Here is a 16,148-nt window from a genome sequence, read left to right on the forward strand (position 1 = left end):
AAATAAAGTTACGTCTGCTTTATGTAAACGGTAAAATACGGTTTTGTTATTCTGCAAAACGTAGTATAATGTGCTGTAACATTTCTGCAAGATAAACAGAGAAAGGAAACAACTGTACTGTGTTTGTATACATGAATTTCTAATATGATTAAGTACACCACCGTATGCAACAAAAAAAACATAAACAAACAAATTCTTAACTCTAGCAGACGGATTATAGCTTTTTTTAAGGCAGCACTATACTAAATCAAAAAATCATTTACGAAGGCAATATTAAATCGTCACTGAATTCCCATGTTTATTGGGACAGTCTGTACAAGGAAGTGCAAGGAAGGTTGCAGTACGTTCACGATATACATTGCATTAATGGTTTTGAAGACTAGCATTGTATATATTGTAACATCCTTGGTCGTTTTGTAAATTGGCATGATTGCTGGAACACCCTGCATATTCACAATTAAGACTGTTTATACATTCATAATTCATTATTGTGTTAATAATCTGTTTTAGTATTTAAAATATGAAAATGATAAAAGTTCATAGAATTGATAATATTTTTGATGAACAATATCTATCCCTGATTGTGTTCCGTATAAAACTGGTAGAGTTTAAATGTTGCTCTCATGTGATATTACTACTCTCCACAGTCCAACTTACAATACTAACTCTGAACTCAGTTTAGTTTGGATACAGAAGGGGACAGACGTGAAGTGAGTTTAAAGTAAACCCTCAGTCCTGTTTTGGAAGTATAAGAGGACAGACGTAACGCATCTGAGCTCAACCACTCAGTCCTGTTTTGGAAGTATAAGAGGACAGACGTGACGCATCTGAGCTCAAACTACTCAGTTCTGTTTTGGAAGTATAAGAGGACAGACGTGACGCATCTGAGCTCAAACCATTCAGTAATGTTTTGAACTTTAGGAAATAAGGCAGAACCCAAACTTTTGAATATGCATAATTATAATTTCAGATTTATGAATGAAAAATATGTCTAATCATTTTCTAGTGATTTTAACTCTAGGGATTATTTTATCCCTTGCTCTAACAACAAGTGCTTTATGTGAGGTAAAATAGGAGTATAGAGAGAAAGGGAAGGAGGAAGGATGTGCACAGATTTCAGCTGCAGATTATTTCAAATTAGATAACTAAATATTTTTTTTGTTCCAGGAGGAAAATATTTCATTGGATGGACAGGCACACTCAACTTCTCCAGCCAAGTAGGGTTACCATCTTCTAAATACGATAATTTCTCCAGCCAAGTAGGTTTACCATCTTCTAAATACAATAATGTAAAAGACGCATGATATTTATTTTCATTTGTATTTAAAAAGGTAAATTGAATTGCTTTTTATTTTGTCTTAAGATAAAGATGGTATTTATAATTCTTTGATTTATTAATTAATACACAATTGTGTTACGTTTCTCTTTTTCTTTTTGCAAAGCAAAAAATATTTTAATTAATGTTTGTTTCCTGCTATTAAGTAATGAAGAATAATCTAAAGTATATTTAATTTAATTTCACTTATTACAGTTCATCAACTGATTGTCAACTGATTTGTGACAACACCCGCTGCTCACATTGGGTTTGGAAAAATGGCGATTGTACACTTTTAAGGATTGCAGACCCTGGAAAAAAGGTATTAGTCAAGAGTGAAGAAAACGTTAGATTTGCGTTGTTTCACACGTTACAATTGTTTTGGTGGGCGTCATAGATTGAAAAATATTAGAATAAAGCTAAAAATGCAAAATTTTTGTTTGTTACATTAAAAAATCAGCGAACCCATTATATTCTGCAAATTATTTTTAAAAAGATTCCAATGGGAAAATGTAGGTTCTATTTATTTCAAACTCTTCCAAAAATCTATTGAAAAAAACATATAACAAAAAATCCGCTAAAAATTATTTGAAAAATCTGTAAACTAATCATAACAATTAAAACATTAAAAATGTGTGCCTACTGCGTACACTAATCGGAAACTTTCTATATTTCAATAATTTTTAAACTTAAGATTAAAGAGTTTTAATTTTATACTTTTTAAATTAAGACACATTCGCATACAAAATAAAGTATAAAAGAGAAAAAATTAAAAATGATGTCTAAAAGGTCAAAATGTGATCGAAGGTCACAGCTTGCTCACACACCTCCTGAACTTTAGTAAAACTAAATTCAATAAACGTCAAAACAGCTGAACCGATTGGACCCAATTTTTTAGTTTTTTCCTCACTTTCCTCACATGACCCCAGGGAAGGTTTATATGGATGGTCTAAACTGTTTGATAATTAAGAAAAAATGCCCCAGGTGGAGCAACATTTAATTAAAAGTTAAAATCGAAGCCTGGATAAATGTATTTTGTAATCCATAAGGTTGGGACACTAGGAGCGGTGGCTGGTATTAAAGGTGGAAACTCTTGTACATTAAAGACGAGAGGTGTTCAGTGCCACTATATTGGATCAAGGTAAGCTTAAATGTCGTCGTTGTTGATCAAATATCAAAGGGTCAAATTGCAAGCATTTTTTGTTCTAATATAATTTGGGATCTGTACAACAATGAAATATAAAGTCATGATTTTGAAACACAGCATCAGCATATTTAGCTTGAGCAGTGTACACACTGCACAGAGACGCATTTTAAGCTAGCTTAAAAAATTGAATTTCATGCGAGCTAACTTTATCACAACATTATCATTTAAATTTCAGAATAATTGATAATTAAGAATTATATCACATAAATACAATTATCGTAAATAGACGGTATTCAATTTTTTATTTAAATTCTCTATGTCAAAATCTGAAACAAATTTCCGTTTTTAAGAGCCAGCTTCGATTAAAGAACAACATTCTTCTGTCCATTATTTTGAATTTTAAATTTTTTAAATTCTTAAAAATGTGTTTAAGGGATCCAGTTATTTGTCTTTTCCCATTTATTGGAGAGACCCCTGGTGTAAAAAATGCCTCGACCCAGCATGAGTCCTGCCTTAAATCTAAAAAGGGTCATTTTTGGTGTGCAACAAAACTAGGGTAACATTTTATTATACATTATAATCCTAAACTATAGTTTGGATAATAAACTGCTGGCTACGAGTGATCAGACCAAGGATGTTGAATGTGGATTGTCAACTAGCAATCAAGGAAGTGCAATCAATGATATAAAAATTAATATTTCTTTATATTAGACCGCGATATACAGGGTGTCCAAAAGAACCGTAGTGATATCTAGGGCCTCTGTTTTTTCAAGTCAGAAATTATTTGTATCAGAGGGATTCCAAAACTTTATCAAAATTTGCTTGAAGGCTCTAGTCTAAGACTAGTTTACATCATTCGATCAGAGGTTTTCAGTAGATATAAAAAATGTCGAAAATCGTCAATATTGAGGCTTTAGCTTATGATATGTTTTTTGAAACACCCTGTAGTCACGTCCTTATTAAGTAACTCTCGGTTCTAAGTATTAATCCATTAAGAGCTTTTTGATTGATATAAATTCTTCAAATGTATTTATTAGATCATTAAAATGTTTTATCTAGATTTATCTGGTGAATATTTAAGATGCTACCACATGTAAAATCTTTAAATTAAGTTCAACATTTTATAAAATATTTTTTTTTTGCAATTTTACGACACAGTTTGATTATACTGATTTGAAATATTAATCTTGTTTACCCTTTCAAATATTAAATTAGTTGGTGAAGGGAAATAAATCATTTTATTTGTTTGTTACAAAATGAAAGTTATTTATTTATTTATTTTACGATTTTTTTAGGTAGCTTCTACTGTTTATCTGAGTCTAGTTGTCCAACTATGATCTCGGTTCAGGAGAGGGTTGCTCAGCTAGAGAAACTGAACAGGTTGAGGAAACTTTTATCATAATTTGGTGAAAATATTTATTTGGAAGAAAATAACTTGTCTCAAAGTATAATTATCTAATCCTATATCTTTGCACCATGCTGGTGAGACCTTTGAGGTTTTAAACTTAGATTATTTGATATAACAGAATTTATAATTTCAAATATCTAAGGTCTTTGACATTGTACACTTTGATATTGTATTTAAGTATCTGTTTTAATAAAATACATTAAAACAGTTTGTTGAGAAGAAAAAGGCTTTTGGATATTGGAAGTTGGATTTTAATCAAATAATCAACTTTTCTCAAATGGCGTATTTTCTGATTTTAATTACATACCTCCTGAGTCATCTGGGGGCCTTACTAACCAAATCCAATTGACAGAACCATTGGGATAATTCATAAAACTTAAATTCTTTCTAGTCAAGTGTGTGATTGGGGTTTATATATAAAGAGATTAAAAAATCAAAGTGTGTGACAAATACTTAATTCTTTTTAAAGTTGTCACGGTTCACACAAAAGTTTCTTCTTCTATCTGCCAAAATGGAATGAATTATGTCTTACTGTAGGGATCTGCAGAACCAGTTGACCAAGGCGTGCACAGGAAACCAGACTTCAGGTCCAGGGTTACCCACAATACAACAAATGAAGCTTCAAAGACGTCAGTACTGAATTAATTCATTCAGTATTTTTCATAATCTTATGGTTGCTGGTAGCTATACCCTACTTAACTCTTCCGAACTTCATGTAGTCATTTAAGTCGCTTTCTTTGTGGTCAACCCTGTACACTGACAGGAACATCATCAGGAGCAGCATCAGGGACTACAGCAGCACAAAGAGCACCAGGAACCGGAGCACCAGGAACACCAAGGGCACCAGCACCAGGAGCATCTAGTCCTAATTCTTGCCAAGGAAGATGCAATCAACCTGCAGCCATAGGTAAGAAACATCTATTCCTTTTTTCCATTTCTGTTTTTTTTTAAATTAGGGGTTTACTTCAAAATATTTACTTACTATACAGTTATAACCAGAAAACTTTAAAATATGAAGACGACTTTATAAGAATACCGAAGTGTATTTGATGTTGTTATTGCAAATAGATTTACAAGACACTCATCAAATCACTAATTAAGTAAAATGGGTCTGTTTACACTGCACAAATGCTCATAATATGTGTCTTAAAGTTGTTTTCCTATTTCACTTTTATGCAAGTTTTGGTTTAAATAACACTGAATCAGATATTGGAACTTGTGTGGATATTGTAAATCTTGAACGCTTGATCTAGATATCTAATGTGTGCATTTTTTAATCTGAGGATCAATGGTTGGTCCCTCAATTAATGTTGTCCCTGCAGTGTATGATCATCACGTGATATCGTATGTCTGTATGAGATGATCATTGCTTGATAATTGCTGTCAGATAATATATTTTTAAGATGTTAACATATTTTTGTCGTTGTAGGACAATGTGATTGTAGTTCTAGCTGTGTGGGGTTTGGAGATTGTTGTTCAGATTATTCATCAGTTTGCTCTGTCCAGGTTTAGATTAATGGGACTGTTCGCGTAATTTAAAGTGATCCTTAGTTAGGAGGGAATAGCTTATTCACAATGGCACTAATGATGAAGACACCCTTGCTTTTCTAGTTAAAAACTGACAATTTAGAAGTGATCAAAAGGCCTTTGCAGCATAAACAAATAAGGCACTTTTTAAGATAAAACTACGATATCTTCCCCAGGGTTTCTCAGATAAAGTTGTAAAAAACGTACTATTGTGCATCGCCAATCAACTCTTGAATTTGGGAGTCACTTTAGATTACGTTTTAAGTTCCTCAATTCCTTAAAATATATTTTATACGCTTCAACGTTGCGGTTTTCAGGGTTTACATATGTTATTCTTATTTTAAACTTTAGCATAAACTTCTTTTTTTTTAATAGTTTTCAGATGTTGACATCAAAACTTAATTCAAATCAACTTTTTCAGTGTCTGATACTTTTTACATCTTTTTCTCTAGAGTTCTGTTGCTGAAAGCTGTCAAGGAAAATGTGGAGATGTGTTCAATAACAACCAAGTTTGTCAGTGTAACTTCAACTGTGCCAGTTTTAACAATTGCTGTGATGATTTCTCAAATGTTTGTTCCTCTTCTTCTTCTCCTTCTGCCAGACCACCTGCTCCTTCTTCAGGAGGGGCTAGACCCTCATCACCCCCAACAAGTGGTGGAGCAACATCTGCAGCAAGGTGAGCTGATTGAAGCTAAATCAATAAATCCCTCAGATAAAAATATTAATATCTTGACACATGGTTTTTGACCTTCTTAAAGGGACTGACCGGCAATGTATGGTAGATGATCTGAGAATGTAATATTATGGAGAAATTTTTTTAGGATTCATTTCGTTTTAATGATGTATAATTACTGAGTTTGAGAGCAAAGTCAACGTTCAAAATCATCCATTTGGATGGTTACGTTTGAGAATCGATTTTTTAAAAATTATTTAATAACGTCAACAAAAATGTAAAAAAAATTTTACAGTAAACTAATTAAATGTTTAGGAAAAAAAATTCTCAATTGAAATTTTCATCATTAAATTGAATTCCATATTTTTTATAAATTTGTTCGCAAATTTCTTTAAATTCCTCAAATGTCGTCTTTTCAATAAAATTCCAGGAAATCTACAGGAAATGTTCGTGAACAATGAGACATTACAGAAACCAATAGCTAAATAAGATTACTTATTTTCGAAGATATAATAGTTAATTTTTATATTTTAACCTGTTCCTAAACAATTGATTAAGTTACTGTATAACTTTTACTACATTATTCGTCGTCGATGAGGATTTTATGAGGATTTTAAAGATTGAATTTGCCCTCTTGCAAACCGGTTTTTACGTAAAAACGTCTCATAGGTCTCACTCTCAAATGACTCCCTAACAATTTCTCCACAATACTGCATTCTAAGTGCCGGTCACTGCCTTTAAAATTATTAACCTCTGACCACCGAAATCATATATATACCTCGAAACATTTTGAACTTCAGACCTAACCCTGACCTCTATATGGACCTCCCAGACCTCTATATAGACTTCTATACATCTTCTTTAAAAAAGTCTAGAACATTTTCTATTGTTTATTTAGATAGGTTATTGCTGGAGTGGACTCATACGTCTTTTAAGCTTAGACCTCTTAATTAAGGTCCTTGTTTTCCATATATATATATATCTATATGTACCTTTCTGACCTCTATAGGGAGCACCGTGACCTCTTTATAATAAACCTCTCCCAGATCTCTATAGACATCTTTAACCTCTTAAATGACCTCCTAGACCTCTATTTAGACCTGGAGTTGGTGCTGATCCTCTTCTAGGCGTGGTTACTGAATCTCTCCTTGCTTTAGATGAGAATAATGTGATGGATAAGATTACGTTGACTACAGGTACTTTATTAGGCATACACAATTCAAAACTTTTTCATAACTATAAATGTATAAGCTAAAATGTATAGTGTGTGCGTTTATATTATTATTAAGATTTTTTTTTCACACACTGATATAAATAAATATAATATGGTGTACGTACTTTAAAAAGCAAAACAAAATAAATTTTTTAAATAAGTCAAAAAATAATTCTACATATTCATTTTCTAATTTCAAAACGCATTCTATTTCAAAGTAATCTAGTCAGATTTTTAAATAATCAAAAACTTTTCAGGAATAAATTTATTCCAATTAAACGAATACATGTTTATTCAGTAAAATATCAAATTTTAGAAATTATTAAAATTTATGAACGTAAGCTGTCATTTCTCGTTGACTGTGGTAAACTTTGACATCCACCATTAGCAAAGGGTTTGAGCCCATTCTTGCTGACTTTAGTAGACTTTGACATCCACCATTAGCAAAAGGTGTGAACCCATTCTTGCTGACTGTGTGGTAGACTTTGACATCCACCATTAGCAAAGGGTTTGAACCCATTCTTGTTGACTGTGGTAGACTTTGACATCCACTCTGTTCATGTACATTTGTGTATTTATGTACACTGTTGTTTATTGTCCATTGTACAGGTTGTACAACACGAGTTGGTCGGCCAACAGACTGCTCTTCTCAAAACCTGTTTACACAAGTTGATACTTCTATCTTTAGGTAATTAAAGTTTAAAAAATGCGCTTAAACAAAATCATATTATCAAGTGATGTTTTTTTTAATAAATGATCGTGAAAAATGAAAGGTTGACCAGGATGAATCATATAAGAAAATTATATATAATTATCTGTATAGGAAACCTGATATTATATGTTATTATCTAAATAGGAAACCTGATATTCTATGTTATTATCTGTATAGGAAACCTGATATTATATGTTATTATCTGTATAGGAGACCTGATATTATTTGTTATTATCTGTATAGGAAACTTGTTATTTTATATTATTACCTGTGTAGGAAACCTGGTATTTTCTGTTATAATCTGTGTAGGAAACCTGGTATTTTATGTTATAATCTGTTTAGGAAACCTGTTATTTTATATTATTATCTGTATAGAAAACCTGTTATTTTATAGCATTATCTGTATAGGAAACCTGGTAATTTTTACTATTACCTGTATAGGAAACCTGTTAATTTTTGTTATTACCTGAATAGGAAACCTGTTATTTTATATTATTATCTGTATAGGAAACCTGTTAATTTATATTATTATCTGTATAGGAAACCTGTTAATTTATATTATTATCTGTATAGGAAACCTGTTAATTTATATTATTATCTGTATAGGAAACCTGTTAATTTATATTATTATCTGTATAGGAAACCTGTTTATGAAAAGCTGATTGCAATGTATGAAAATTATGATCCTGATATTACTAAGGTCATTATAAACTTTTTTTTGAACAAAGTCGAACATAACAGAAGGAGAAAGTCAAATTTATTCGACATTACTGGTGCGATTTTATGACTTCTTAGCTCCTATAGTTTTGATTTGTCGCATAAGTATGTGAAAAGCAAATTAATTTGGTTGTAAATTGGAAATTAAAAACATGTTTGTTCTTTGCAATAGCTCTTTATTAGGAGGAGTTCAGATTGAAAACATTAAAGACTTTATTTCAACTTTATTTGACGCTAAAGGAACTGAGTTCTGGTCACAAACTCTGATTTTCTAATTTCTATATCTTTGCAATCCAATGTCGTAGACCTTTGATATTTCAAACTATGAATTGTGTTATATTAATTAATCAAAGTTTGAAATATCAAAATTCTACATCATCAGATTGCAAAGTATGGATTAAAAAATTCTACATCATCAGATTGCAAAGTATAGGGATTAAATAATTCTACATCATCAGGTTGCAAAGTATAGGGATTCAAAAATTCGAGGTTGTGGCAAAAACTTTATTCCTTTAACAGGAAGATCCAACAGAAACATCAACAAGTTGTTTTAGAAAAATATGCTAATAATCATTTGTTTTAAATATTTGTTAGGTAAAATCCACAGAAATTTTCATTAAATAAAGACACACAAAATAGTCTAAAATCCAACTTTCAAAAAAATGTATCCATATTTTGATTCAGACTGAGGATATAACGACTGCTGAAAGAAGAGAAGAACAAGATTTTATAGAAGAAATCATGAAAACTAAAGTCATGAAGGAAAACAATAAAGATGAACATCTTTAAAAATAATTCAAAAAAACAAAACTCAACTTATGATTTTATTTGAGCCATGTAATTTAAAAGTACCTTGTAACTTTATCTGAGAAGCGATAGCATAAATATCACTGTTTACAATTTGAAATGGCCATTATCTAATGAAAATAAAACTATATTTTTGTCCATTTCTTTTAAAAGATATTTTCATCAATTCTTGGATAAACATTAATGATTGTTGTTAAATAGAAATGATTACAGTTTAAGTTGTCAAAACATTGTTTATTTTTGTCATCTTTATAATTTTGTAAACCCAGGAAACATTAAGCTTTCTACGAGCTCAAAAATACTTTACTAAATCAGAAACAGGTGAGAAGTCCCATAAATGTGGTGGAATTTGTATTGTATGGTTTATACCACGGCCAACTTATAGATATGATTCTATCTACCTATCTAAACTGTTATGGACCAGCAGGACCAGCGTACATGTAATACTTTTGGATGGGCTTCACAGCTGATATAGATAAATGGACCCTAGATTTTTAGTGAAATTTTCGAATCTTTGCATGGTGTACTCTAGGTTTTACTGTGACTAATTTTCTTTCTGTTTATCGTTCATTCTTGAAAAATGACTAGTTCCTTCAAAAAATGTTAGAAGGGAAGTTCAGGGCCCAAAACAGAGTGGAGTATTAGTAAGTAGTGTGCCCTGGAGTAAGACAAAACGAGATACTATAACTAATATCGTGTAAACATGACATTGTCTCTCAAAACTTTAGTGCATCAAATGGTCCTTTGGGGTTACCAAAAAGTGGTCTGCCATTTTTGTACCTTATGAATTGACTGAGATATCGAGATTTTTGTCTAAAATTTTAATTATTAAATACTACAAGGTTGTTTAAATCTTTATTATCTCCGACAGTTACAAAAAAGAGGGATGAATTTTACCAAGTTTTAAAGACTTATACTCAAAGCTTGTCTATAATATATCCATTGTTTATACAAGCTAGCTAGGTTTAATATTTATCTATTGAGTTTAAAGAGACTGTCTCGAGAAATTGATATAAAATTGTGTAAAAGTTACACCAAACCCATGTTCTTCGATATCCGCATTTGTCTGCACTCTGCTAATGCTGAAACAATAACATAGTTTTAAATGTGTAATTTAAATAATGCAATACTGTGTGCAATGTAAACATACATCTTTAAATACAGGTTTACTCAGAAAGCTTGAGACTTAAAGACCATGCCCAATGTTTAACGGTATTTTACACCTTCATCTGAGCAACAATGAGAATAGAAAATATTCAATTTTCAGATAGAAAAATAAGAACTTATTGACTTAAATGGGAAGTTGGCGTGTTTCTAGATTGTTACTTGATAGTACGTCAACAGTACTTTAATAACGACCTTTTTAAACTCTTTAAACAAAATAAAACAATCTAATGATTGAATTTTGGCAGACGCTGAACTCCAACCTTCGAGTGTGAGAGGTGGGGAAGACTTCACTGCAGATTTCACTTTTGTACGTGACCACTTTTTCAACAATTTTCAATTAAATTAGTATTTATTTAGGGTTAGGTTAGGTCAAGACACTTTCTGGGCCGAGCGCTGCGGCTAGGACAGGCTAGGAGGCCGAGCGCTGCGGCCACGGGTTAGGTTAAGTTATGACACTTTCTGGGCCGAGCGCTGCTGCTTGGATTCAATCTCGATCTACTAATGTCATCCTCCCTTAATCATGCTTTTAATTCAGCGCGGCAGTGTAGTCTTCCCCACCTCGCACCCTTGAAGGTTGGAGTTCAGCGTCTGCCTTGAATTTTCATATAAATATGCATACTTGTTAGACTTTAAGAAGCTGCTTGAAGAACTGTGGTTTGGGGTGTATAGCAGAGGAAATAGAATCCTTGGATCAAGTGGATTCGAACATGTTTTCCTCGGAGAAAAGAAGGTAAATACAGGGTGTGTCACATAACTTGACATTTGGTGAATAGTTTAAAATGTCTTTCCATAATTTGTTAAGTTGTTTGATACCTCAGAAAATATTAAATAAAATAGTTTTTTTAACAAAATAAATTTCAAACAGTTTTTGATATCTTAAGAAAACATTAAAAACTATTCACCAGCTCTCATGTTTCGTAGGTCCCCCTGTAGTTGATAACAATATGACAGGGTGGGTTAATAAACATGTTTTTCTTGGAGTACAAGAGGTAAATAGCTGATAACAATATTACAGGGTGGGTCAAAAAACATATTTTTTTCGAAGTATGAAAGGTAAATAGCCGATAACAATGTGACAGGGTTGGTCAATAAACATGTTTTTATCAGAGTACAAGAGGTAAATAGCTGATAACAATATGACAGGGTAGGTCAATAAACATGTTTTCTCGGAGTATAAAAGGTAAATAGCTGATAACAATATGACAGGGTAGGTCAATAAACATGTTTTCTCGGAGTATAAAAGGTAAATAGCTGAAAACAATATGACAGGGTAGGTTAATAAACATGTTCTCTTTGGAGTATAAAAGGTAAATAGCTGATGGAGTAATACAGTGTGGATCAATTAACATCAATCAATCAATTGTTCAGGATGGCAAGGTTCAAGGATTTCACAACTGGGTTTACTTCTACTTCCTAGAGCAGCGGAAACAAGTAAATAATTAATTCTTGAAACTTAATTTTTTAATTTCGAACTTTAAAGGGACCGTTCACTTATTTGGGTAATTTTGATTAAAAAAAATTTGAATATAGAATTAAACTGAAGTATCCAATAGTTAATTGTAAAGTTCATAATTTAAAAAACTTACTTTCTATTTCTAAGATAACATTTTTTTAGCGCATTGACCAATTTGTATTACTTCTCCGTAAAATGCTGAATAGAACGGAGCATGAAAATTGAAAGGTTACGCACATACATAAATTATAATTGGGTAGTTTATAATAAATTAGACAACTGATAGAAGGGTGTCATCATCCGAGGGGAGGGAGCGGAACTAGGATTTTCGACCTTTCTCGCAATAACATATATCGGTTGGAGAACTGACAGCAGCTTGTATGGTTGGGGAGAACCGAAGAGCGGTTCACCCATCCTGCTCTGAAAGTTTAAAAAATAAACTATTTCGGATTATTCACAAATGCATCATTGCAAGTTAAGATGTATATTTTATTTACATCGAACGCAGAGTTGAATCTAAGAACCGAAATTGCGCAATGATTAATTGATTGTCGTTGAGAACCTTGTTTTTTTTCTTCTACATTTTACACATTTCAATACAGTGAAATCCTTAATAAAGAAGACATCGGAAGAATTTATCAGATGTCGTCTTGACAATTTTTCAATGAGTTTTTTACTATATTACGTAAATTTCAGTATTTGCGAAAATAAATAAATAGCCATGAATATGCGGGAACAGTTTTAAAGAGTTCCATATAATCATTTAATTAAAAAACCAAATATCTGCAACATTCCATTATCAGAAAGTGAAGAATACGACATTTGATAAATTCTTTCAATGTATTCGTTATTAAGGGGTTCACTGTACGAAAAACGTAAATCAACTCAAATATTAAAAGTTTTCATTTTAGTAAATAGTTGATTGAAATATGATAAATTAAAATTTTTTTGAGCTGCTGTTGCTGAAAAATGTCTAGTAAAGTGTTTCAGACAAAGGAGCGCCGTCCCTATGCGCTCGAATTCTGAACTAAAAATCGGCTTTTTCTTCGGACACAGTTGTCTTTGAAAAGTAATACTAATACCAATTAACAGCTGATAGGCTGTTTAGTTTACCATGAAATTACCAAAATAAGTCCCTTTGAATAAAAAAATTATTTTTGTTTTGCTTTTACCTTATACAAAAGAAAATTTCATTTCTCATTACCATTAGATATAGATATACCATTAGATATAGATATACCATTATATACACAAAATTTAACATAATGAGTTTCAGGTTGTCATTAAAGTCTCTTGTGTGTAACCCTGCACAGTTCCATTCAAGACGACATTTGATAAATTCTTCCGATGTATTCGTTATTAAGGGTTTCACTGTAGTAAAAAAGGAACAAAATTTTCCATGACCAGTGTCAGAGCAAAAATCTTAAAAAGTTCGTCTCTATAATTGTTAAAAAGTAATTTTTCTATTTTAACTTCCTTTTCACAGGTGAACTATCTTGGACATTGGGAGAAGATAGATTTAGGAGGCAGGGGCACTGGACTCTCCTTTACCTTCCTTTGGGGTCAAGGTATAGTATAACCAGGGCACTGGACTATCCTTTACCTTCCTTTGGGGTCAAGGTATCTTATAACATGGGCACTGGACTATCCTTTACCTTCCTTTGGGGTCAAGGTATAGTATAACCAGGGAACTGGACTATCCTTTACCTTCCTGTGGGGTCAAGGTATACTATAACAAGGGCACTGGACTATCCTTTACCTTCATGTGGGGTCAAGGTATACTATAACAAGGGCACTGGACGATCCTTTACCTTCATGTGGGGTCAAGGTATACTATAACAAGGGCACTGGACTATCCTTTACCTTCCTGTGGGGTCAAGGTATACTATAACAAGGGCACTGGACTCTCCTTTACCTTCCTGTGGGGTCAAGGTATACTATAACAAGGGCACTGGACTCTCCTTGGCCTTCCTGTGGGGTCAAGGTATACTACAGAAGGATTTTTTTAATCATTTTCAATAAACACTAATATTAATTGGGACGAGGAATATAATTGGAACTTTCAAAAAATTGGGACATTTCACTGAAAAGCATTTCATTGATAGAACATTTTACAGACAAGGAATTTTAAAGATAGGACATTCCATAGAAGACATTTCATAAAATACATTTCATAGGCAGGTACGCCCACTTTTTTCGCCTTTTATGTAATCTTATGCAATAAATCGTAATTCAGTTGATTCTATACGATCTCTTTGATTTTTAAGTCGCATCGTATTAATATTTTCGCTTGTAACTGACAACGTTGTTGATATCATGTTAGTTGAGACACACACCCTGCAAAAAGATATGCATTTTATCAAAGATATATTTGTATCTAAAACATTTTAAAAAATTGTGACAAGTTTTATTTTAAGCAAACACCTCTAATTGTCTCTTTGGGCAGCACTGACTTTGTTTACATTTCTCCCAGAAACTGCAGTACATATTATTTATCGGAGTCCCTGTAATATTTCTTGATAGAAACTACCTTCTTGACTTTTCTATATTTTCAGAGCAGAAACCCTATGCTTCAATGCTAGTTGGAACCTCTCCTGAACTAGGGAATTCATCAATTAAATATATTTTTGATAAAAAATAATTGCAAAATTTTTTAACATTTATGAACATCAATTTCCATGGGACTTTTAGTAGAGTCTTTAAAATGACTCGGTTTTGCTCTCTGCGGAAATAAAAGCATTTTATGTAGATTTAGCATCAGTTTATGAATGCGTATGTTAAATTGAACAAAATTAAATAATTTCCACATTTTTGGTAGAAAAAGTCATGCAGAGTCAAAAATCAAACATATAAAATTTTAATATTTTATTGAAGATTTTAATTGCAGAGATTGCGGTTTACACAATCTGTCTTCTGGCTAAGGGAGAAGAAAAGTAATATATTATATTTATTTTAAAACTAAGATTGGAAATGATGCTTTCAATTTTTTTACATAATAAAACTAAATTATATTAAACAGTTTTCTGTTGTATTTATATATATATTTAATCAAATACTTTTTGTTTCAGATGTAACATCAGCCTTGGAGGGCAGAAGGTTGAAATAGAGGTTCATGTATTCAATAGACCCAGGGGGGTTAGGTATATTGCCAGCTCATTCATGAACTGGAGTTAAGCTGGAGAACAGTAATAAACTGAGCCTGGAATTTAAAAGAGTATCGTTGATCGATCCTCCCAAGTTTCCTTTTTGAATTCTGTAAATTCTTGTAGTTTTACGTAAAAAAAATGAGAGAACATGTAAACAAATTTTTTACAAATTTTTGAGATATCCACAAAAAATCAGGCTGCAAGGATACATGCATTAGAAAATTTGAGTTTGTTGGAATTGGACTCTAAATCCTTTGAATTTCTCTTTTCCAATTTGGGAATTTTGCAAATCTTACCTTTATGCTGTAAACTTAAACTTTCGTAAAATAAACTATAATACCTTGCAAACATTATTCAAGAGTTTATATTATCTATTTATGTTATTGTAATGGGTATTAATAAGTGCGAAATGAAGTTTTTTCCGGGATTTTTCTAGTTAATTTTGATCGAAAACTAGAAAAAGTAAAATCACAGAAAAAACTTGTTCACACGCATGATGATACCCATTAAAATAACAGATATAATTCTAATCAATTTTACTCAACTCATTTAATTGCAGGTCGATAAAGTATAAAAGTTATAAAACATTAGTTCAATTTAAGTAATAAATAGTGAACTGTATACATGAATAGTTTAAATTACAAAAAAAATTTCTTTATTTGAGAACTGTATCGGGAAGACTCTAACTATGAGTAACATTTAATAATAGAGCGGTAACCAGAAACCTGAGAAATACCTTAATAACATTTAATAGTAGAGTGGTAACCAGAAACCTGAGAAATACCTTAATAACATTTAATAGTAGAGTGGTAACCAGAAACCTGAGAAATACCTTAATAACATTTAATAGTAGAGTGGTAACC

At 31.8% G+C, this 16,148-nt stretch overlaps 1 protein-coding gene across 1 annotated transcript; it reads left to right on the top strand.

Annotated features, from left to right (window-relative positions):
• The first annotated feature begins 952 nt into the window (after positions 1 to 952).
• Positions 953 to 15,638, top strand: LOC111709963 (poly(U)-specific endoribonuclease). Its single transcript, XM_023483946.1, has 22 exons — positions 953 to 1,065; positions 1,168 to 1,217; positions 1,532 to 1,637; positions 2,365 to 2,456; positions 2,896 to 3,018; positions 3,056 to 3,129; positions 3,758 to 3,842; positions 4,408 to 4,457; positions 4,634 to 4,777; positions 5,300 to 5,376; positions 5,850 to 6,073; positions 7,169 to 7,266; positions 7,893 to 7,971; positions 8,635 to 8,695; positions 9,397 to 9,474; positions 9,789 to 9,840; positions 11,313 to 11,416; positions 12,055 to 12,117; positions 13,626 to 13,707; positions 14,695 to 14,742; positions 15,027 to 15,072; positions 15,208 to 15,638. Exons 1-22 carry the CDS (start codon positions 979 to 981, stop codon positions 15,311 to 15,313), a joined length of 1,929 nt encoding a protein of 642 aa, XP_023339714.1. The 5' UTR covers positions 953 to 978; the 3' UTR covers positions 15,314 to 15,638.
• Positions 15,639 to 16,148: the final 510 nt, after the last annotated feature.

The sequence above is a fragment of the Eurytemora carolleeae genome, unplaced genomic scaffold, assembly GCF_000591075.1.
Source record: "Eurytemora carolleeae unplaced genomic scaffold, Eaff_2.0 scaffold994, whole genome shotgun sequence".
Classification (NCBI taxonomy): domain Eukaryota; kingdom Metazoa; phylum Arthropoda; class Copepoda; order Calanoida; family Temoridae; genus Eurytemora; species Eurytemora carolleeae.

Excerpts from the sequence above, each read along its gene's own strand:
- LOC111709963 (XM_023483946.1), top strand. The coding sequence starts at position 979 with ATGAAAAATATGTCTAATCATTTTCTAGTGATTTTAACTCTAGGGATT. Across the intron at positions 2,457-2,895 it reads TGCCACTATATTGGATCAAG|GGATCCAGTTATTTGTCTTT; the intron begins GTAAGCTTAAAT and ends AATGTGTTTAAG. Across the intron at positions 13,708-14,694 it reads TACCTTCCTTTGGGGTCAAG|AGCAGAAACCCTATGCTTCA; the intron begins GTATAGTATAAC and ends CTATATTTTCAG.